General features: G+C 59.2%; 7 protein-coding genes across 7 annotated transcripts; 6 read left to right on the top strand and 1 right to left on the bottom strand.

The window, feature by feature from the left end:
- The first annotated feature begins 119 nt into the window (after window positions 1–119).
- GGS23DRAFT_532638 (SPX-domain-containing protein) lies at window positions 120–2,923 on the top strand. The gene is made up of 3 exons (XM_051514751.1): window positions 120–944; window positions 1,017–2,593; window positions 2,671–2,923. Exons 1-3 carry the CDS (start codon window positions 305–307, stop codon window positions 2,749–2,751), a joined length of 2,298 nt encoding a protein of 765 aa, XP_051372134.1. The 5' UTR covers window positions 120–304; the 3' UTR covers window positions 2,752–2,923.
- A 1,065-nt stretch (window positions 2,924–3,988) lies between these two features.
- Window positions 3,989–6,907, top strand: GGS23DRAFT_532570 (uncharacterized protein). Its single transcript, XM_051514750.1, has 4 exons — window positions 3,989–4,328; window positions 4,395–5,609; window positions 5,676–6,517; window positions 6,612–6,907. Exons 1-4 carry the CDS (start codon window positions 4,251–4,253, stop codon window positions 6,694–6,696), a joined length of 2,220 nt encoding a protein of 739 aa, XP_051372133.1. The 5' UTR covers window positions 3,989–4,250; the 3' UTR covers window positions 6,697–6,907.
- A 1,020-nt stretch (window positions 6,908–7,927) lies between these two features.
- GGS23DRAFT_566858 (Pentulose kinase) lies at window positions 7,928–10,987 on the top strand. Its single transcript, XM_051516301.1, has 5 exons — window positions 7,928–8,360; window positions 8,462–8,492; window positions 8,577–8,702; window positions 8,797–9,366; window positions 9,443–10,987. Exons 1-5 carry the CDS (start codon window positions 8,356–8,358, stop codon window positions 10,496–10,498), a joined length of 1,788 nt encoding a protein of 595 aa, XP_051372132.1. The 5' UTR covers window positions 7,928–8,355; the 3' UTR covers window positions 10,499–10,987.
- GGS23DRAFT_566857 (NIC-domain-containing protein) lies at window positions 10,988–15,545 on the top strand. Its single transcript, XM_051516300.1, has 3 exons — window positions 10,988–14,445; window positions 14,513–15,159; window positions 15,269–15,545. The coding sequence occupies exons 1-2, from the start codon at window positions 11,305–11,307 to the stop codon at window positions 14,831–14,833; spliced, it is 3,462 nt and encodes a 1,153-aa protein (XP_051372131.1). The 5' UTR covers window positions 10,988–11,304; the 3' UTR covers window positions 14,834–15,159; window positions 15,269–15,545.
- Window positions 15,546–15,966: 421 nt separating this feature from the next.
- On the top strand, window positions 15,967–18,810 carry GGS23DRAFT_566844 (uncharacterized protein). The gene is made up of 3 exons (XM_051516299.1): window positions 15,967–16,598; window positions 16,857–17,069; window positions 17,195–18,810. The coding sequence occupies exons 1-3, from the start codon at window positions 16,187–16,189 to the stop codon at window positions 18,481–18,483; spliced, it is 1,914 nt and encodes a 637-aa protein (XP_051372130.1). The 5' UTR covers window positions 15,967–16,186; the 3' UTR covers window positions 18,484–18,810.
- On the top strand, window positions 18,500–19,874 carry GGS23DRAFT_532536 (uncharacterized protein). Its single transcript, XM_051514749.1, has one exon. The coding sequence runs from the start codon at window positions 18,866–18,868 to the stop codon at window positions 19,646–19,648; it is 783 nt and encodes a 260-aa protein (XP_051372129.1). The 5' UTR covers window positions 18,500–18,865; the 3' UTR covers window positions 19,649–19,874.
- GGS23DRAFT_532475 (uncharacterized protein) lies at window positions 19,875–22,219 on the bottom strand. The gene is made up of 5 exons (XM_051514748.1): window positions 22,010–22,219; window positions 21,453–21,824; window positions 21,327–21,384; window positions 21,024–21,244; window positions 19,875–20,916 (listed from the first exon to the last, which is right to left on the bottom strand). Exons 1-5 carry the CDS (start codon window positions 22,038–22,040, stop codon window positions 20,102–20,104), a joined length of 1,497 nt encoding a protein of 498 aa, XP_051372128.1. The 5' UTR covers window positions 22,041–22,219; the 3' UTR covers window positions 19,875–20,101.
- Window positions 22,220–22,394: the final 175 nt, after the last annotated feature.

Here is a 22,394-nt window from a genome sequence, read left to right as displayed (position 1 = left end):
GAGGTACGTACTGACTGGTATTAAATAATTGTGCTCGTGCATACACTCCCTAGGCGTCCACCTAATGCGCCTATGTAACCGAATACAACCCGGTCCGCCTCACGACTTGATCGCATCCAACATAACAAAAGCCAAAACAACAGGGAAAGAAAAAAAAAACATCACACGTCAATACTTGTCGCCCGCCCAATTGATCTGCTCTCAACCCCTATCGTGGCTCTGAACTCTCAGACAACCGCTCCATCCCCCCGGCCCACGACACGTCCAGTCCGCAGACGAGAAGCTCTGCAGGGTCGCGAGCAAGATGCGCTTCGGCAGGACGCTCCGCCAGTCCATCTACCCGCCATGGAAGGACCGGTACATCGACTACTCCAAGCTCAAGGTGATGCTGCGCGAGGACACCAAGGATGACGACGACGTCCCGTGGACCGAGGAAGACGAGAACCGCTTCTGCGACGAGCTGTTCAACGTCCAGCTCGAGAAGGTCGCCCGGTTCCAGGAGGAGGCCGTCGCCGCCCTCAAGGAGCAGGCCGAGACCGCCTTCGACAAGCTGCGCGACATGACCCCCTCCGACGACCGGCCCAAGAGCGACATCACCACCGCCCGCCTCAAGGAGCTCCAGGGCGAGCTCGACGCCGTCACCAACGAGGTCAAGGAGCTCAAGAAGTACAGCAGCCTCAACTACACCGGCTTCCTCAAGATCGCCAAGAAGCACGACCGCAAGCGCGGCGACCGCTACAAGGTCCGCCCCATGATGCGCGTGAGCCTGTCGGGCCGCGGCTTCAACTCGGAGCAGGCCTATTCGCCCCTGCTCACGAAGCTGTCCCTGATGTACTATGCCATCAACCAGAGCCTCGACGAGGGCGAGCAGCGCCAGCCGCTCGACCTGGAACTGGACAGCCTGCAGGAGGTGCACAACGGGGAGCGATACACCGCCCACAAGTGTAAGCCGCTCTCTTCTCTTCTCTTCTCTCTTCTCCTCGTGTCTCTCCCACCGCTAACCGCGCTTTCCGCAGTTTGGATACACCCGGATAATCTCCTCGAGGTCAAGACCGCCATTCTGCGGCACCTGCCCGCCCTCATCTACAGTCAGCAGGCCGGGACCGAGCCCGACGGCAACGAAGACCCCAAGATCACCTCCCTCTACTTCGACAACTCCAAATTCAGCCTGTACAGCCAGAAGGTGGGCCGCCAGGTCGACGCCTCGTCGGTGCGCTTGCGCTGGTACGGCCAATTGAACGAGCGGCCCTCCCTCGCCCTCGAGCAGAAAACAGTGCTCGAGAACGGCACGAGCGAGGAGAAGAAATTCTCCATCAAGGGCAAGTACGTCAGGCCGTTCATCGACGGGGAATACAAGATGGAAAAGAGCGTGCAAAAGATGGAAAGGCAAGGCCAGACAGCCGAGGCGATACAATCCTTTAAAACCACCACCGAAGAGATCCAAGAGTTCATACTCCAGGGCAAGCTGGAACCCGTCCTGCGGGCCAATTACACTCGGACAGCCTTCCAGAAGCCTGCGGACGACCGCGTGCGAATTTCCATCGACACCGATGTAGTCTTTATCCGCGAGGACACCCTGGACCGGGACCGTCCTTGCCGCGATCCTCGGGAGTGGCATCGGCGAGACATCGACGGCAATAATATGACATTCCCATTCAAGAACATCAACCAGAGCGAGGTCTCGAGGTTTCCGTTTGCCCTTCTCGAGATCAAGCTGAAGGAGGAAGGCGGGCGTAAGAGGCCGGGGTGGGTGGAAGACCTGATGGCCTCGCACCTGGTTCACGCGGCCCCGCGGTTCTCCAAATTCGTGCACGGCGTCGCGTCTCTCTTTGAGGACTACGTCAACAATCTACCACTGTGGCTCAGCGATCTCGAGACGGACATCCGAAAGGACCCGCAGACGGCGCACGACGCAGAGGAGCAGCGAAAAGCCCAGCAGGCGGAGGACGCGCTGGTCGTGGGTAGCTTTTTGGGCGGTGGTGGCGGTGCTACTAAGACTAGCTCCTACAAAGCAGCTACGAGTTCGCCGGTTGGGATGTCGTACCTCTCGGAAAGAGCCGCCCAAGACGCTAGAGCTTCCCTATCGCAGTCCCTGCGCGGCGAACGAGGAGCTGAGCAAGGCGACGAGGACGGCGCGAGCAACGGCCGCCAACGAGGCTACGGCACTCTCTCCTCCGTCTTACCCGGCTTCTCCCTGTCGCGGTATTCCCGGGCTAAGCGTCAGCGGGCACAGCTCCCCGAGGGCGTCACGAAGCCGGAGGTCTGGCTCAAGAATGCCGGGCCGCTGCAAGTCGAGCCGAAGGTGTGGCTGGCCAACGAGCGGACATTCCTCAAATGGCAGCAAATCTGCATACTCCTAGGCAGCTTGGCCATCAGCCTGTACACGGCCGCGGGCGAGAACTTCGTCGCCGAGTGCATGGGCATCGCCTATATCGCGATCGCCATCATGGCCGGGCTGTGGGGCTACGTGATGCTGCACAAGCGGCGTAACATGATCACGGAGCGCAGCGGTAAGGATTTCGACAATATGATCGGGCCGCTGGCGGTCAGCGCCGCGCTGATAGTCGCTCTGGTGTTGAACTTTGTCTTCGCGGTAAGGCAGCCAGCCATTATATATATATATATATATATGTCTAGATTCTCTTCTCCGGGATGCTAACGTGTGCGCAGTACCGTGCCGCGCTCGCCAGGCTCGGCAGCCAGCCGTCGAACGGGACCGAGGCGGCCTGGGTTAGCGAGCAGCTCATCTAGGATGGGGAAGCTCGGCGAGGGCGGGCGCCGAGGTTCGTCGGGCCAGCCCTTGCAGCGAGGAGGAGGGAATACGTGGGAGAGATTTATCGCACGCGTCTCGGGAAGCAGTTGGATACCCACCGATGTACGGTGTAGATTGGGCATATGCGGAGGAGGAAGGGGGATAGAATAAAGAGGAGGAGACAGTTACGGGCGATGCCAGATGAGTTGTTCGAGCGTCTCGGCGGGGGGTTATGGCAGATGAGCATCAGGTCGGGAAGACAAAATCTGAGGAGGAAGGGTTGGTCCGGTATGTAGAGGTGTAGGTCATATAAAATGTATTAGTGTATGTATGTATAAATACCTAAAACAATGTATGTTGCCGGGCAGGTACCTCTCTTTTCGTGTGCCTGCCCGTATCTCTCTGCTTCGCCGACTTGTAGGTAGGTGCGGTGGAAGGGGTACAAGACTTATATAGAGGTAGCGTCGATGGGCATAGTGGAATCATCCTAGGTACATAAGCCAGTTGAACAACAACCTGACTTTGGATGGAACACTGCATTGCGTTGGAGGTTGAAGTATCGGAGGTTTGTTGCCGGCCGAGGTTACATAATCAGCAGCCGCCAACTTTAGGTACCTGCATAGGTCCATAACCTACCGTATACTCATTAGGTATTTTCTCCGTGACCTGCAATCCTACAGGTTAGGTACCTGGAAGCAAGAGGCGATCGCCAGCTATTCTTATCTCTCCACGACACGACGTGTAGGAGGTGCCGATGCCATACAGGTAGGTACAATGCAATATCAGGACTCTTGCTGAGGAGCGAGCTGGCGGTCCAGGCAGCGACTCCATCCCAGGTTTCCTTTTTTTTTTTTTTTTTTCCCAGCGCGATGCAGACGCAGCAACCCACCGAGGCTGCACGGGCTGCAGTTGGCCTGGGGGGTCTCTGGGCACTCTGACTGGACCGACCGATTGTACATACGGCCGCCCGCATAGGTTTGGGCTGGGTTACCTACTATCTGTTCTGGTTTCCCGTCGGCCATTGATTCCTCTCGGTTGAACAATAACAGAAACCAACCTTTTTATTTCTTAATTTTTTTTATTCTTATACCCTTGTCTGTCTGTCCCCTGTCTTCGATCGCCGGCGCCCTCTATTTAATATACAGTCGCCTGCCCGGTCGCCGTCGTCATAGGCAATGCTGCTCTCCACCCGGATCCCCGTTTGTTTCGCTATCACATGAGAGATACCTGTGGGTAACGGCTGCATAGTGCCAGCTCAGCTCGCCTTGGGAGCGTTAATCGCCGACATTGTTTGTTACCTGCTGGTGGCTTTTTCCCCGTCTGCTGTTATTGATTCCCACTCGTGCGCAGCCACGCAGGACTGACGCGTCCCTGCTTTTCGCACTCGGCCGATTCGACCGCCCAAGCATGACCGAGCAAGACATCGCGAATTTCCCTGCATGCCATACTGCTACTTGATCGCATTTATGCCTAGCCGAGACCCTCCGCGAACGCAACCATGGCTGAACCGCAGAAGAAGGGATTCTGGGGCGGTCTGCTTCGTAGAGTCAGCAACGCCCAGCGAGCCTCGAAGCTGGTAGGTATCTAAAGTCGAGCCGCAGCTCGTCGAGCCACCTGAACCTCTGCTCATCGGCCTGCACAGGAGCAAGAGCCGCCGCTGAGACGGTTCGCCGAGGGCGACGACTCGTTTTCGCAGAGACGCAAATCCGAGAGGGTCGATGTTACCCACCCGCGCAGACGACCTCGGCGCCCGAATCCCGACCCCAAAGGCAAGGGCCGCGAGAAACCGAACGGCCGCCACCGCCACCACTCGGCCACCTTATCGGGATGGCCGCCATCCGGCGTGTCGAGCGAGGAGGAGCTATCGCTCGGCCACGCGATGGAGCTCATCTCGAAAGGTGTCCCGGCCCACAAGGGCCACAAGCGCCCCATCCCGCATGCCTCCGACCACTACTACCGCCTATACACCACCACCGCCGGCAATCACAGCGACGAGACCGACGCCGCCAACCAACACGAGTCCATGACCCAGCTGACCACCCTGCGAATCCAGGGCACCGGCCTGCCCACCTATCCCTGGGAGACCTTCGAGCAGCCGAGCCTCGCGTTCGGGTTCGGAGCGCGGCCGGGCACCATCACCTTGAACCACTGGGTCGGTCTCTTCAGCGAACTCCCGCGCCAGATCGAGCTGCGCGACCTCGGCATGACCCCGAGAGAGGCCGATCTGACCCGAATTTTCGATCGGCTGAAGGACTTGGAGGAGGGCGGTCTGGAAGACGACAGCGAAGAGCTGCTATATCGCCTGTACAAGCGGTTTCTCAAGGACCCGGACAAGTCCTTCAGCCCGCATAAGACGATGCACCAGCAGATTACCGATTTGGTCACGTGTCTGTCGAGTTCCAACTGGGTTGATTTCTCGATTCCGAAGAACCAGGTCGTCACAAAGTTCATCTACGATACCGGCCCTGAGAATCACGAGCAGTACAGAAAGTTCTTCTACCAGCTACTGCTGAGCCTCGAGCTGGAGCTGCGAATCAACTCGAGGCTCCATACGGACGAGGCCAAGGAGAAGCTCATGGCGCTGATACCGCCCAAGATCCAATGGAATCTAGCGCTCGCCAGACGATGGCGGGACTACCTGCGCATCGAGGACTACGGGAAGACGCCAGAACAGGTCAGACTACGGTTCAAGTTGCAGAAGAGACAGGTCAAAATGTTGAAGAGGTTTGCCCAGATGATGAAGTGGCCGAACCTAACCGAGACGCTGGATGAGCTGAGGCTGAGAGAGGCGGAGGGGACGCTGATGTCCGTCAGCTCGCACGCCATGGCCTTTTTCAGCTGTCTGATCTTGCCGGGAGTGAGTGGTCGCCGTGACTCCGCGCACACCCCCCCTGCGTAGAACGTTCTGCTGACTGTCTCATAGCCCACTTTCCCTTTCCTTATCATGAACGCTCTCATCGACGTCGACCCGGACAAGGCGACAGACAATCTTGCCTTGCTAACACACCTTCACCCCCACTGCGGCTTCCAATACCGCGGCAGCTATACGTACTGGTCCTCGAGTTGCGTCGTCGGCAAGGTGCTCGCGCCGACTTGTCTCGAGGTTGCCGGATGGGTTGGTCCGGCTCGGCCCACCGGGGACCTCGGTCGGTCCCAAATCGCCCGGATCCGCGCCCGGAAGCCGCGGCAGCATATGCTGACGCCGGGCGACGTGGCTACGATGAGCGAAAGATCCAATCCCTTAGGGCCGCCTTCGAGGGTTTATCCGGTCAAGGACTATAAGCTGCTGATACCCGACACGGACGACATCGTAGACACGATACGAATCGAGTTGGTCAACCTGAAGACGCTTACCGACAAGCAGGACTCGGGCCCTCAGTGGTTCGACGCGTCGATACAGTTTGCCATAGACGGCGTGTCGTGGCCGCTTCACCTCACGTTCGATGTTTCGTTCATCAACGCGTGGCCGTGCACCGACGGTCCCCACCCGCTATTCTTCGACTTCGTCTTCACCGCCGTCCAGGTCGACGAGGTGGTGAAGATTCTCGATTGGGGCAAGCTGAACGGGAACACCAAGGAACCGGGTCCGGAGTCAAGCCCGGTCGGCGGAAGCAAGCCCGCGAAGTCGGCCCAGCCGGGAGAGGATGACGACGAGAAGGTGCTCGTAATCAAGGCGTTTGGCACAAAAGACAACGAGGTCTTGGCGCGCGCGTGGTGCTCCCACTGGGGGCTCAACGCCGTGGTGGCGGATATCGGGAAGACCTGGTGAGTTTATTGTTCCTCTCCGCGCCGCGGTCTCAATCTCTGCCTAGGTCTCTCGGCCGCGGATAACGGGCAGAAGGGCTAACGCAAAACACAGCATGGCGTGTGCCGTCCGCGAAGCCTACGCGGCGACCTTGACGGTCTTGATACTCGTCGACGACCAATCGGAGATCTTAGAATAACGGCACGATGACCACGACCTGCGTGTGTAGGAGTGGGGGGAGAGAAGGTGCCTGCGACAGCACTCCCACGATGAAATGATAATGCGATACAGAGATATAGACGCCCCCTCCCCCCTAGGACCAATGATTTTCCCTAGCGGTCGCGGCGTATCTGACGATTCATTAACGACGGTTTACAACGTCTCACTTTATGAAGTAAGGGATCTTCATGTGTTTTTTCTTACTGTCAGCAAGGCGCGGAACGGTTTAGGTGTTTTTTTTTTTTTTTTTTGCCTTCTCCTTTCCTCTTTACGAAACACACAGAAATTCACTTGGTTCCTTTGGGAGCGGGTTTTCCCCGCCGTTTCTCCCGTATAGGAGATAATGACGCACGGCATTTTCCTCTTGCCATTCTTCTTCTCCCCCCCTCGGCCACGGCGCGTATGAGGGTTTTAATTCTATGTATGTGCACTACTATGTCTTGCGGTGGGCAGATCGGCATTCTCTTACTGAAAAGAGGAAGAGGGGGAGGGGACGATTATACTAGGTGGCGAACGAACGAACCGACGATCTTGGTGTATGTACATCACACCGCAAGGCAGGCGAGGGCTCGGCAGGGAATGTCGACGGCCCATCACTGGCTCGCCCAGACACGCACGCGTCTCGCGTGCAGGCGACCAGGCAAATGGCGGCGACAATCTTTGCCTCCCATACGCCGGGTCCCGACGCCGTATGCGAGAAGCCGGAGCCGCGCTGGGGGATAGAGGGGGCGGTGCCCCCGTCGATGTATACTAGACAAGGATGTATGCGTGCGGGCACGTAGAGTAATGACGACAGCCTTGATGTGTATAACAGGTATGATGTTAACGCATGGGTATCGGATCGGCGTGAAAGCGGATGGCGGGAGATTCGGCGCGGGGCCTCTCGAACGCCTCCTCCCCGCGCTGTCGGCCTGCCGCGCCCAAGTCTCGAATGCTTTTAGGGAAAGAGATATTTACGGTGCGTAGTTTCAGGTACTTTTTGTTATTAAAGTATACGTAGGTATCTAGATGTTATAGGCGCTCGGATAAGATGAGTAGTAGGGGGGCAGCGGAGAGGGAAGCAAGTCACGATGTCAGCACTGATTTAGTAATATTAGGTGCCTGCGTAAAGATGGTAAAGGAGGGATTCGCCGCGGTCGGCTCCCCCACCTTTTACGCACCCCACCATGTGACGACACTACGATCAGTATAGCGCGCCGTATACGGGAACAAACCCACCTCGCCCCCTCAATAGGGAGGGCAGAGGAAGCTCTACTTAGGGCAGTAAGCTATCGATCCTAGGATGGGAAAACTCACGATATTTGATAATCGGCATTGACCTGTATTTTTTTTTTCTTTTCTTTTCTCTCTCTTTTTTTTCTTTAGCCCGTTCCTTCCCCTCTTTGCTCTTCTTTTATTCCCTCCCGCTCCTCCGAGGGACACTTCGACGTCCGTTATACGCAACCCCCCATTGAGAGTGAAGGAGGCGTCAGCGAGCAGCATCTCGTAGACAACGCCTCGCGATCGATCGGGCAAGCCCAAGCTTCCTCTTTGTGTACGATTCGCGGCCGTAGCTGTTTCGCACCTCCGACCGTAAACTCGTCTCGCGCATCGGCAAACTTTTTGCTCGCACTAAGCGGCGTGCCGCTCTGTCACCAGGATGGAGTCAGTCCAACGCCCTCCCCCTTATTTCATCGGACGGTTCGGTCCGTACGCACCGTCCGGTAGACTCGTGTGTCCTAACCCGGGCTTCTTCTCGATCCCAGCACCCGCAATGTCATCCACTTCGAAAACAATGTATGTCTACCCTCCCCCGCCCCTTGTTCCCCTCCCATGACACTCGCCAGGGGCTCCCAGTTGACGTGACCGTAAATAATGCAGGACCACTACATCGGGATTGATGTCGGCACCGGCTCTGCCCGCGCCTGCCTCATAGACTCGACGGGGGACATCAAGGCTCTCGCGTCCGAGACGATCAAGCTATGGCAACCCCAGCAGGGCTACTACGTGCGTTGTCTTTATCTAAAGCTTACCGCTCGTCCCTTTTGCCTCGCCCGATGGGGACGGATGGGACGGACAGGAGCAGCTCACACGGGTTTAGGAGCAATCAACCACGGATATCTGGCACTGCATCTGCCATTGCGTCCAGCGCGTCGTCGTCCAGTCTGACATCGACGTCAGCCTCATCAAGGGCATAGGCTTCGACGCTACCTGCTCGCTGGCCGTCTTCTCCCAGGACGAAGACCTGCCCGTCACCGTCACCGGGCCCGACTTCAAGAACGACGGCAACGACCGCAACGTCATCCTGTGGCTGGACCACCGCCCCGTCCAGGAGACGGAGAAGATCAACGCCACGGGCCACAACCTGCTACGCTACGTCGGCGGCAAGATGAGCATCGAGATGGAGATCCCCAAGGTCCTGTGGCTGAAGAACAACATGCCGAAGGAGCTCTTCGATCGCTGCAAGTTCTACGACTTAGCCGACGCGCTAACCCATCTGGCTACCGGCAACGAAAACCGAAGCTTCTGCAGCACCGTCTGCAAGCAGGGCTACGTCCCCGTGGGCGTGGATGGGAGCGATAAGGGCTGGCAGGAGGATTTCTTCAACGAGATTGGGCTGGGGGATCTCACCAAGGACAACTTTAAGCGCATGGGAGGCGTCAACGGAGTGGTAGGCACCGCCTTCTCTCGAAAGCCCGCGCTCCGGACCCGGTAAACTGTTACTTTTTTGCTGATCCGCCTTCTAGAATGGCAAGTATCTCAGCGCGGGAGAGCTTGCTGGGTACTTGTCCGACCATGCCAGCAAGCAACTCGGTTTACCAGCGGGCATCGCCGTCGGTAGCGGCGTTATCGATGCCTACGCCGGCTGGATTGGCACCGTAGGAGCCAAGGTCGACACGGAATATGGCCATGCGGATGAGAGCGCTCCGGCGAATGACCTCGCCCAGGCTTCGACCCGGCTCGCTGCCGTAGCCGGCACATCCACCTGCCATCTGGCCATGTCCGAGAAGCCCGTGTTTGTAAACGGCGTATGGGGACCTTATCGTGATGTCCTTCTGCCCAATTTCTGGCTGGCAGAGGGTGGCCAGTCGGCCACGGGCGAGCTCTTGAGACACGTCTTGGAAACTCACCCGGCACACAAAGACGTGATGCCCCTCGTGTCGGCGATGCACACGAACATCTACGACTACATGAACGGCCACCTGAGGGAGATGGCCGAGAAGAGCCAGGCTCCCCGCGTCTCGTGGCTAGGCCGGCACTTCTTCTTCTACGGCGACCTGTGGGGGAACCGGTCGCCGGTCGCGGACCCCAACATGAAGGGCTCGGTGATCGGGCTGAGCTCGGACTCGAGCATCGACGGGCTCGCGCTCTACTACTACGCGACGATGGAGTTCATCGCGCTGCAGACGCGGCAGATCGTCGAGGCGATGAACGCGGCGGGCCACGGCATCCAGACCATCTTCATGTCGGGCAGCCAGTGCCAGAACGACATGCTCATGGACCTGATCGCGACGGTGTGCGACAAGCCGGTGCTGATCCCGCGGTACGTGCACGCGGCCGTGGTGCACGGCGCGGCCATGCTCGGCGCCAAGGCGGCCAGCGCGGACCCGGACGGCGGCACCGAGGACCTCTGGAGCATCATGGACCGCATGAGCAAGCCCGGCCGCCTCGTCAAGCCCGGCACCGACGCCAACGAGAAGAAGCTGCTCGACGCCAAGTACGGCGTCTTCCTCGAGCAGTGCCGGACCCAGCAGGAATACCGCAGGAAGGTCGACGCTGCGATCGGGTCCTGGGGCCAGTAGTTTTTTTTTTTTGTTTTGTTGGAAAGGGGAATGGATGAGGTAGGTAATGTGTAATAAGACCGGCTCAGATGGCGGGATGGATGATGGACTTTGGTGAGCGGATAGGAAAGAACATATCTCCCTATGCAATCCTATACCTAGGTAGAGCGATAAATAGAATGGACTTGTTTTGCTATAGGGTTGTGTAGCATATTGGCATGAAGGGTGAACGGAGTTGCTGTATCGTGGAACGCGTTGGAAAATGCAGGCATCGAGACGGAATGCCCTCCTGGGTTACGTTTAGGCACTTGAGCCAGCCAGGAGGTCAGGTACCCGAGATAGCGCTCATACGTCCCTACGAGATACTGGCTGAAGCCCAAAGCTACCCCCTGAATCATGTTATGCTATAGGTACCTTAGGAGCTAGGCACCTAGGTAAGTCCCTAAGCCTTGATTGAGGCAGGTGATCCGTGCACACCGCTGCCACCATAACAGGCAGCTCCACGTTACATTGCCACGCTTACCACGTGCCAAGTGCCTGTGTAGGTACGTACCTACCCGTCCCAGGAGCTCTCCTCGCCTTGTTGATTTGTTTTCTCAGCCTCGCTGTGAAATTTCCTGTTTCCCTCCAAAGAATCTACGTCCAGGTAGAAACCGCCTCACCTCTCTCCCTGCCTCCCTCTTTCTCTCCCTTCGCCGCCCCCCTCCGGTGCCGCCCGTCGTTGCCAGATCCGGCAGCCCACGCCCAACTCCTGAGACGAAGCGGCCGGCCTGCGAGACATACCTACCTACCCTAGCTGCGCCAGCCGCGCTTTTTCGTTCGCACCAATGTCGCAGTTTGGGAAGCCCGCCGGCCAGGCGCCTGCCACCACCGGCGGCAGCCTGTTCGGGAGCCCGCTCCAGACCAACACGGCGTCGAGCCAGCAGCCCGCGCAGTCGGCTGCCTCCCTCTTCGGCCAGCCTACCCAGCAGCAGCCGCCTCAGCAGTCTTCGGCGGGGAGCTTGTTCGGCGCTGCGGCGAATAGCAACACGCAACAGCAATCGTCCTTCCCGAGCCTGGCCGGCGCTGCGACGACGAATACCCAGCAGCCCCAAGTCGGCAGCGGCGGCTTGTTCGGCGGCGCCTCTGCCTCGACGCAGCAGCCCTTTGCCGGCCTCGGCGGCACGACAGCTACCAACACCCAACAACCGCAAACATCCAGCATGTTCGGCGCTCTCGGCGGCACTCAACGGCCCCAGACACAAAGCATGTTCGGCGCACCTGCGGCCCAGGCCCAGCCAGCTGCCGGCGGCCTCGGCCTCAACCTCACTCAAGGAAACTCGTCGATTCCCGGAGCCAACCAGGCCCAGGCCCAGGCCCAGGCCCAGGCCCCGGCTAATACCGGCGCGCTGGCGCAAGGCAATACCACTGGCTACTTCGACAGCCTGCTCTCGAAGAGCAAGAAGCAGGTAAACGAGCAGTCGCCGCTCGAGGACCTCCCCAGCCTCCACCTGGGCCTGGGCGACCTCCGGCAGCGCCTACGAAAACTGGGCCCACAGGCGAATCCCATACAGCAAGACAAAGCTCGGTATATCTTGGCGGCATCCGGCGTGGAGCCGGCAGTGGCAGTTAAGGACTTGAACGACTTCGAAGCTCGGATCGGAGGTCGGGCCGAACGCCCTCCGGCTGCCGCCGCCGCAGCCGACGTCGACGTCGACGCCTATCTCGCGAACCTACAAACGAAGACGACGTTGAGCATGATTGCAGACGGGCTGGAGAGATCGGCGAGAGACTTCGACAACTTCCTGGAAGATAACATCACGATGGAGTGGGAAGCCCAGAGGAAGCGGATCTACGAACACTTCGGGATTAAGGCAAAGGACGACGGGGTTGCCGAAGGGGCCGTCGGAACACCTGGCAGAGAGGCGCAGGTGGGCTTTGGCCGGTCGCGACGGACGGCCAAGGCATCACGATCCACGGCCCCAGGTATCAAGGCCAGCACATTCGGGCGGTCACATCTCCAAAAGTCGGTCATCGGCACGCCCAGTAAGATCGGGTCTCACCAGCCTGAATTCAAGGATGTTCAAGACGCGACGGGAGGGAGCCCCACGGCGCTGGGTGCTGCGGCCTCGATCGACGATCGATTCCTTCGAGAGAAGCAGGGCAGGCTCGCGGAACGCGTGCGGCAACTCAACCTCGCCCGCATCGAGCAGCTGCCGTATCCCATCCTACACGAGCTTGCGGCGGTGGCAGGCAGCTCTGGGGATAGACATGCTCAACAACTCGTTGATGCGTATCATGCGGCCATGGCCATTGTCGGAGAGAACCCGGAGGCGGAGACTTTCGCCGGCGATGCTACGTCGAGGGAGCGCCAATTCCGCGAAGACTACCTAGATCTGAATGACAAGTCCCCGAAGGCGATAGGCATGCGTAAGAGGATTCTCAACGGCGCAAATGCCTTCCTGGAGAAGAAGTTCTTCCGAGAAATCGAGGGCCTCATCGCCAAACACCCGCGGGAAGCGAACCTCGGCGGTCGGCCGGACGTTATCAGCAAGATCAAGGCGTACGTTCGGTTACGGCACGCGCGCAAGGACCTCGTACCCGACAACACCGAACTCCAGCAGGTCGACGGCGAGTTCGTCTGGGCAATCGTGTTCTACTTGCTACGATCTGGAAATATCGCGGAGGCTGCCCGCTACGTGAAGAATCAATCGACTACCTTCCGGAGTATCGACCGCACCTTCGCGTCATACCTCCTCGAGTACGTTAGCAGTCCTGACAGGCGGCTGAGACGCCAGCTGCAGGAACGCTGCCACAACGAATACAACCAGCGGGCGCGCAACGCGCCAGACAACTCGATCGACCCATATCGAATGGCCTGCTACAAGATCGTGGGCCGCTGCGACGTCAGCAACCGCAACCTCGACGGGCTGAAGACGGAGATCGAGGACTGGATATGGCTCCAATTCAACCTCGCTCGCGAGAACGACAAGGCGACCGAGGTGGCTGCCGAGTCGTACGGGTTGCAGGATCTACGAGCTAGCATCCGGGAGATCGGCCTCAAGCACTTCCCGAAATCGCCAAGCGAGGATACTAATGGTACCTTTGGCATGTTCTTCTTCCTGCAGATCCTCTCGGGCATGTTCGAGCAGGCCATCGCGTACCTGTACGCCTTCTCCTACGTGGACGCGATCCACTTTGCTATCGCCCTCGAGTACTACGGCCTTTTGCGCCCGGCAGACCCCTGGACGACGCAGGATTCCCTCCTGTCGCACGACACTCGCTCGCGGCCGCAGCTGAACTTTGGCCGCATGCTAGGGTACTACACTCGCGACTTCCGGGCGGCCGACGTCGCCTCGGCAGTAGATTACCTCACGCTCATCTGCCTCAACGCCGATCTAGGTGGCGAGGCGGGCCGGCAGCAGGCGGAGCTGTGTCACGTCGCCATCCGCGAACTCGTACTGGAGACTAGGGAGTTTAGTAAGCTCATCGGGGATATCCGGCCCAACGGACACCGCATCGCCGGCCTCGTCGAAGAGCGCGCGTCGCTCATCGGCCTCCGGGAGGAAGACGACTTCGTGAAAACGGTCACGTTGCAGGCTGCTAGGTTCGCCGACGACAACGGCCGCACTACGGATGCCGTGCTGCTGTACCACCTGGCTGGCGAATACGACAGCGTAGTGACGATCGTGAGCCGGGCGCTGAGCGAGGCGATCTCGCTCGAGATCGGCGAGGACCCCATGCGGCTGATGCCGGTTAAGCCCCGGGCGGACGGCAAGGAGGCCGAGGTGCAGCCCAACAGCAGCCTGAGCCTGGCGTCCATCGACGACCCCATCCAGCTGGCGACGACGATGATGTCGATATACGACAAGGACGCCATGTTCTACACCAAGATAGAGAACCCCAACCGGATGGCGTGCCACATCCTCCTGCACATGAGCGAGATCAAGGTTTTGGTCGAGGCCGGCAAGTGGCCGGAGGCTCTAGACGTAAGTGTATCTTATCTATTAATAATAATAATAAAAACTGGCAGAACGCTAACCAGCTGCTCGATAGGAGATCCGCGGGCTTCGGATCCTGCCGCTGGATGCTAACGGCGACCCGGCGAAGATCCGGCACTACGCCGCCACTTTCTCGGGCCTGCCCCAGACGGTGGCGATCAACGTGCCGAACCTGCTGATGTGGACGATCACATGCTGCATCCGACAGAGGGACCGGCTGATGAGCGGGCAGTTCAGCGGCAACGAGGGCACGCGGCGGATGATGTGCGACAATCTGAAGCAGATCAGCCTGGACCTGACGACGTACACGGGCCAGCTGCGATACCGGTTCCCGCCACACCTGCACGAGGCACTCGCGCGGGCTTCGGCGGACTAGGGTTAGAGGTGTGTGGGGAACGCCGCGTTGCTGCTGGGGAGGACAACTTGATATGTCCGTATGTCGGTGCATACGCGCGTGCGTGTTGTCCATCTGTACTGTACCCAGGTCAAGATGTACGATGGCGGCGACGTAAAATTTTTTTTTCTTTTCCTTTTCCTCCCTAGAGACTCCGGGGGGCGTGGGTGGTGACGAAGAAACAGGCAGGAGATAGACGGAGGATTCCTCCCAGGCTATACATATGCGTACCCGGGCTGAGGCCGAGTTAGGCTACCCGTCATAGCCGATCACGTTAAAAGTAGAAATAGTGGTAGGTAGTAATGCAGGTACAGGCACACTTTTTTTTTTATTAAATATTTAATTCGTGAAGAGAGACTGGGGATGGCGAGGAAGCAGATAAGGACGAGATGGACACGTGTGCTGACTTGTAGTAAGGGGTCTCCGGTACGGGTGGTAATTTGCATAGCTGCGGCTTGTACTCGTAAGGGAGACACGATACCGTCCCTGGTCAGGAGGTAGCTAAGCTAGGTAGGCCGTCAAGGGAGGCGGCCAAGAAAACTGACAGACAAGGTGCCGAATTATGCATCGTGTGGGTAATTATTGTGCATGCATGCCGCATGGTCATAACGTTTCTAGTCTGTTTGCTATTCCTGCGGCAGAGGCGGCAGAGGCGGCAGGAAGTCGCCACGCGTCGGGTGTATGGCCCGAGAAGGGTAAAAGTCGGCGGGGAAGGGGGAAAGGAAGGAGCCCTTGGCGACAGACGGGGAACACCAACCCGTCCTTATATGTACGTTAGTAATGGTTGGTACCTGTCTCGCAGGTACCCAAGGTAGGTACAACACCCCACGACGTCGGGTCAGTAGAGACCGGATGTACATTCAGCGCCGACGTGGGGGCCAGGTACGATGTGCCTGGACGTGGGCAGGAGCCAGAGAGCGAGGGAGCCAGAAAGAGAGAGAGAGAAGGGCAGGCAGGCTGGCAGGTGGCAGGTGGGGCCCGGACGAGCGGACGGTCAGACGAGGGAAGGGCGGGCAGGCCTCGACAGCTGACTGGTCAGGTTGCGGGCTGTCGGCCACAGCAGTGTCGCAACCCATCCTCTCGCCCTCTCTCCCTCCCGCCCGACGGTGATACGCAGCAGCAGCGCCAGCACCCAAGCAGCACCCAGCCCAGCCCAGCCCAGCCACTACGGAGTCGCAGCACCACATGCTCTACGCGTGGTACCGATGCCGGATGGTAACCATTCCCGGTCCCAGTCCCCGTCCCTCTCCCCCGGCTTATTAATAGCATTACCAAGGTTATCGTCGTGATACAAGCTACCTTGTATTGCGTCGTAATACCTCCTCCTGCTTCCTTATGCTCCCGCCCATCATCACATCCACTTCTGCTCCTCCTCCTCCTCCCGCCACCGCTGCCGCTGGCCCCCTCTTCTCCTCCCTCGCCATCACCGCCGATCGTCCCGCCCCCAGCTCCACCGGCCCCTACCCTCCCTCTCCCGCCGATGCCCGTCCGAGACCCTCCGCCGCGGCCCTGCCTCTTGCCAGGCCTGATGCCCTCGCCCACCCCTCGCCCGAGAACGTCGACACGCCCCCCTCCGATTCGAACGGCGACTCCCAGCCGCTGCTGCCGGGCCATGGCCACCTCCCCGCCCACCCAGCCGCCGACCTCGCCCTCCAGGACCAGCGGACGAAGAAGCGTCGCACCGGCCCCAGCTCCAGGGGGGTGGCGAACCTGACCCCCGAGCAACTCGCCAAGAAGAGAGCCAACGGTATGACCTCTCGGGCCTAACAGTCCAATTCTCTCACTCTCACTCTCGCCTCCCTCGTCCCGTCCCGTCCCGTCTCGTCTGCAATGTCATCCCGTAAGCCTCGCTACCCCGGGGTTCCCCCCCTCTACACGTCCCGTTCCCTATACATCCCCTTTTATATACCTATATCACCGCTCAAGACAGCCGGGTCCCCCGGGCCGTAACACCGCGTCTCTACCCAGTTCTCACGCTGACCACTTTGTCCTCGCTCGCCCGTAGATCGAGAGGCGCAGAGAGCCATACGCGAGCGTACTCGGAACCAGATCGAAGCCCTCGAGAGGCGGATACGCGAGCTCACCTCCCAGCAACCGTACCAGGAGCTGCAGGCCGCCATACGGGCCAAGGAAGCCGTCGAGGCCGAAAATGCCGACATCAAGAACCGACTCGCCTCTGTCATGTCCTTAATACAGCCCGTCCTGTCTAGCCAGCAAGGTCAGTTCACGAGACAGAAGAAGTGCGCAGTTAGAGACAATTTCACTCTAGCTGAACCCCCTGTCTCGTTGCCCGTGCTGGCACGTTAATGGACGACAGGGTTGGGCTGACCGGGTCAACTCTAGCCGAAGTAACTTACGCATCGCCTTTCACAAACTTCGCCCCGACTCAGGTCACACAGCACTCGCCCTCCACCCACACCACGTTTAACACCTCGACGCCCGCTAGTGCTGCCTCGCCTGCTTCTGCACCGGAGCCGCCATGGCAGGCACAAATGCAGACGCAGTCGAGCCCAAATTCGTCCCAGGTAAAACTCCTAAACCAGCAACGACATGATCTCCTCCACAACCTAGATCTCGGCGCTGGCGAGCAGCTGAAACTCGACTTCCTCCTCGACCCTTCGCAGCGCGTAAGTCGGATGCAGACCGGCGTCAACGGGGCTCAGGATACCCCCGAATACCGACATCTTCCCATGAAGCATGACTGGAACGCCAACGTGCTCCCATCTCCCCGAACCAATACGGCCGCCGGCAGCGCGCCGCCGCAGCTGCAGCGCATCGAGTACGTGTCGCAGAATGCAGCCCCAGCCCCGGAAGAGCCGCCCTGGGTCGGCAATTCGGCGCCGATCAAGAATAGCGCGCCGACCTGCCCCCTCGACACCCTCCTCCTCGAGTTCCTGCACGAGCGGCGGCAGCGCGCCGCCGAGGGCGTGCCCACGCGGGAGGTCGTCGGGCCCCGGTACCCGTCCGTGTCGTCGCTGCTAAACCCGGCAAACAGCGCGCTATCTCACCCGCTATCCAAAGTATTCACCGACATACTGGCGGCGTTTCCCGGGATCAGCACACTACCGGAGCGGGTGGCAGTGCTGTACATCATGTTCTTGATCATGCGATGGCAGGTGAGCCCGACTCGAGAGAACTGGGAGCTTCTGCCGCCGTGGGTGACGCCGACGCCGGCGCAACTCGAGGTACCGCACCCGGCGTGGATCGACCACCTGCCGTTCCCGCGGATGCGCGAGGCGCTCGCGCGCGAGCACGCGCCCGGTCGCGACCCGGCCGGAGTGACGTTGTTCGACAATTTCTTCATTCCCTTCACCCTCACCATCTCGCTCAACTGGCCCTACGAGGCCACCGATGCCCTGCTCCGCAGTCCCGACGGTGCCGAACTCATCATCAACCCCGTCTTCGAGCGCCATCTCCGCCGCCTCGAGAACTGGTCGCTCGGCGAAGCGTTCGACCGCACGTTTCCGCGCCTCAGAGGTACGTACAACCTCAAGAGCGATACGCCGCACCATCATCATCGACAGCAGCAATACCAGCGCGTCGGCGGCGGCGGCGGAGGAGGAGAGGGAGGGATCGACGCGCGCCGAGCGCCAGGGGAGGACGTACCGGATAGTCGCTTTAGCGAGGGGTAATTAGTAAATCGGGGATGGAACCGAGAATGAGCAGGTGTATAACAAACACGGAGCAAGACGACTTGCGAACGGGGTTTCTTCGATTAGAACCACTCCGTCCACCCCCTTTAATCCCGCTTGAGCCCGCACGTCTACTATAACTACGTGCCTATACCCATACCAACGGCGTTCTCTTGGATTTATATAAGGGAGGGAGGTGGAGGCGTTTACACATACACACACCCACCCACACACACACACACACACACACACATATATATATATATATATATATCATTAGGGTTCTCGGAAAAAGTTGTCGGATTCTGAACACGTGTCTACGTCTCCTGTCTTGCTCTGACCCCAAACTAGAGGGCTAGAGGGAGCCGAAGGGGGCTGACGCATGTACAGACATACCTACATAAGTTGCTCTAGGGAAGGAAGACAGACGGACAAACAGACACGGAGAGAAGGACCCGGGCAAAAAGGTATTATTACATATATACTAGGATGGGGAAAGCCGGGTTCGGATAAGCGACGGACGGACGCGCTGGATAGATGGAACGTACACGTACCATATATATATATATGTGGTAGAGATAGACGTAGCGAGGGTAGCAACTTATACACATCCACGCCATCTATAATACACTCTACGATTACCACTACGGCAACTGCTACCGCAGCCCCTGTAGAACAACGCCGGCCATTCTCGGTTTCTATTTTTACCTATGCACGCGTGCCTCCCGCAGAGTCGGGAACACGAGCGAATCGTACATACACGCTGCCTGCGCACACCAGTCGCACGCGTTCTGGGATTATAAGGCAGGCATTCGGAGCGACGCGCGTTGCGGAGAGAGGCGAGGCCGCGCGGGGAGCACGCGGAGCAGGTCACACGCGTCGACCGTCTCTGGCAAGAGCAGGCCAGACAGACAGGAAGGGGGGGGAAGCCGCGGGAGTAGTGAACGCGTGGAAGAGAGAAAAAAAAAAGGGGGGGGGGGGGGAGGTGCTATGTGTCCGTCCCAACGCAACGCAACCGCCTTACACCGTCGGCCACCCTCGACGCCGAAGCGGAGGGAGCGGTGGTGTCTACCTTTCCAGTCTCGTTTTCCCCCTTCTCCCCGGGCCGGACGGGGGTCCCAGATACGCGGTGAATTTCCCCCCTCCCCCTGGGTTGAACCCGTAAACCCGCAAAACACTTGCTGCGCCGCGATGCCGCGTCGGGTTATCGTGCGACCTGCCGCTAAGCTGAGCTGATCGCAACGCCCCGACGACGGCTATGCACTCGTGAGTATTTCTTTCCTTCTCGTGAGATGCGTCCGTTGTTCGTCCATTTGCGTGCCCGTGCCCGTGCGCGCGCGTATCCGTGTGTTGTATGTACTTATCCTTCCAAGAGCTCCCCTCCTCCCTAGGTATATCTTACCTTCCGGTATCGTAGGGGGCCCGTCCACCATGCAATACGGAGAGAGAGGGGATCTAACTTCATACTGGCAGTATTGGAGCCGAAAGGAGGACGGGGGGGGAGGACGGTATGAACAGGTATCATAGTTAAGTAGAGGGGGAAGAGGCGAGACGATAGCCAGGTAATGAGGAGCCATCTCGCTACCCCTGTCCCCGTAGACACATCAACGCAAAATAGCTACGCCTCGTCCTCGGGGTCGTCGACGCCGAACGAGTATGCGTTGATATTACTGTGTTCGCCGACGAACAAGGTGGGTGTCGCGTCGCCGGGGAAGCGCTGGAACTGGATGCAGTGGATAGCGCCGTGGCGCGAGCGCACGCGGTCGAGGTCGCGATTCGCGAGACGACGGCTGCCGCTCCCGCCACCACTGCCCCCGTTGCGCACCGAGTACAGCTTGACGGTGCCGTCGTCGTGAGCGGCCGCCGCAACGCCGGACTCGGGGTCGTAGTCGAGCCCGATGTTGATCTGAGCTGCGTTGCGGTAGCCGTCGATGGCGAAGAGCGGCTGCGCGGGCGCGGTGACGTGAGGTGTGCCCCTGTTAATACACTGGCGCCCTGCGAAGCGCAGGTCTAGTACCCGCAAGGTGTCGCGCAGGCCGGCGACGAGGACCTGGTGGTCGTTGGCGAGGGAGCGCACGTGCGTAATGGGCGCCGGCAGGTCGAGGTGGTCCCAGACGCTAGGGTGGGTGCGCAAGTCGGCCACGAACAGCGCGCCCGGGCGTCCGCCGAAGAGGATCAAATCACGGTGCGACCGCTGGAACTCGACCGCGAACACGTCCCGGAAGGCCTCCGGGTGGCAGAAGTACTTGCCCGGTCCCCACGGGCTCGTCCACCGCATGTTCCCAGACGAGTCTACATGTGTGAGGCCGCGACTCGTGCCCACCATGCATATGTTAGGGGAGCCGACCGGCGCCGGGCACACGGTGTTGGCTGCGTAGTCATTGTAGGTCGGGTCGCCGGAACCCTTGATGTTGAGGTAGAGGGTTACGCCGTCTAAGAGGCAGATAAGAGACCACATTAGCATATCTGGAACACTACGCAGACGGTAAAGGACAAAGAAGGGGGATGGATGTGTTCCAGCGGCTAGGAGGCTCGCTCACTTCGGCCGATGAGCCAGGACGGTCTGGGGTCGTTGGGGCCCGTCGTCTTAGGAACGAACGCCCACATGGACACTTCCGAGCTGGGGGCGCGGGAGGTGACAAGGATACGGTTGCTCCGCTCGTGATACTTGATGTCCGAAATTTGAGGCACGGCCAGTTCTCGGTACGGGGCGACATGGGACGCAGGACGCACGTAATTGGAGATGAGACGACGATGGACTCTGGAGTGGGATTTGTGAGCATTCCACTCCCCGATATACGCACGTTGGTCGCATAGCCTAATTGGGGTCTGGTTATGCATACCTGCCCGTTGCTGGGTCTCGGGGGACATAGGTGGATAGGAGGGTCAGCTCGTCGAGAGCTGCACACTCGATATATCAGCCCCTGTCCGTCCACAGCCAGGCCAAGACCCGACGCCGCGAAACTTACTGGCATAGGCAGTGCAGATGCCCGTCTTCTCATCCTTGCCCGCGACAAACATATGCTTGATATTCGTGTCCGAATGCCAACGGGCATCGGCCAGCGGCAGTTTGCCCATCCCGACCAAACCCTGGGCGAAGCTCGCAGCGACGAGATCGGCCGGCGCGTCACCGCACTCGCGGGCGAAGAAACCACCCATCAGCGGTTCCTCCAGGACTCTGGATCGTGCGATCCGATTCTTATGTAGTGTCATCCTGCGGAGAGCCGCCGCGGCTTCGGCGTCCTGGATCTTGCGCTTCTTGACATTGTCGGAGGACCAAGCCGCGTCGCGGGGCGCCGTGCTGCTATTTTCTACCTTGAAGTAGCGACGGCGTTGTTTGTCTGACAGAAAGTCAGCGCGGGTCCGAGCGGTTTGGGATGGCCTTGGCAAGTAGGTAGGGCGAACGAAGGGGACGTAGCTAGATAGTACATGTAGATGAGCGACCAGGGAAGGGTGGTGGTAGTAAGAGAAGGGTAGACGGGGTATAACGTAGGTGAGATGCACACGATAGACGGGGGGCCCTTACCATAGTACAGGCCCGGCAACTTGAGAGGCATCTTGTCCGTTCGCCGCGAGTGGCCCGCGATTCGACTGTATCGGGGTGTAGTCGGTTGACCTCTCCTAGTTACGGCTTGCAGTGGAAGATGGACGGTGAACCCGCTTGACGCATGAACCCCACCGGATTCCGATAAGTCGAAACCCCACGAGCTAAGCGAGTAGAGAGGTTATCTTTTTATCCCGACGCCGTTACGAATTTCGGGTTATATTGTACGCATTAGGAGGTAGGTACCTAGGTACCTAACCCACCTGTCCAGACCTATGGACCCATTTAACAGAAGTACCTACCTAAGTTCAGGCACGCAGCAACTACGAATATCTTTGGGGGGTAAAAAACCTTCCAAAAAAAAAAT

The sequence above is a fragment of the Durotheca rogersii genome (genome assembly GCF_024521655.1).
Source record: "Durotheca rogersii strain YMJ 92031201 chromosome Unknown GGS23scaffold_9, whole genome shotgun sequence".
Lineage (NCBI taxonomy): Eukaryota > Fungi > Ascomycota > Sordariomycetes > Xylariales > Xylariaceae > Durotheca > Durotheca rogersii.
The sequence above is the reverse complement of the archived record's forward strand: the minus strand, read 5'-3'. Positions and strand labels throughout refer to the sequence as shown.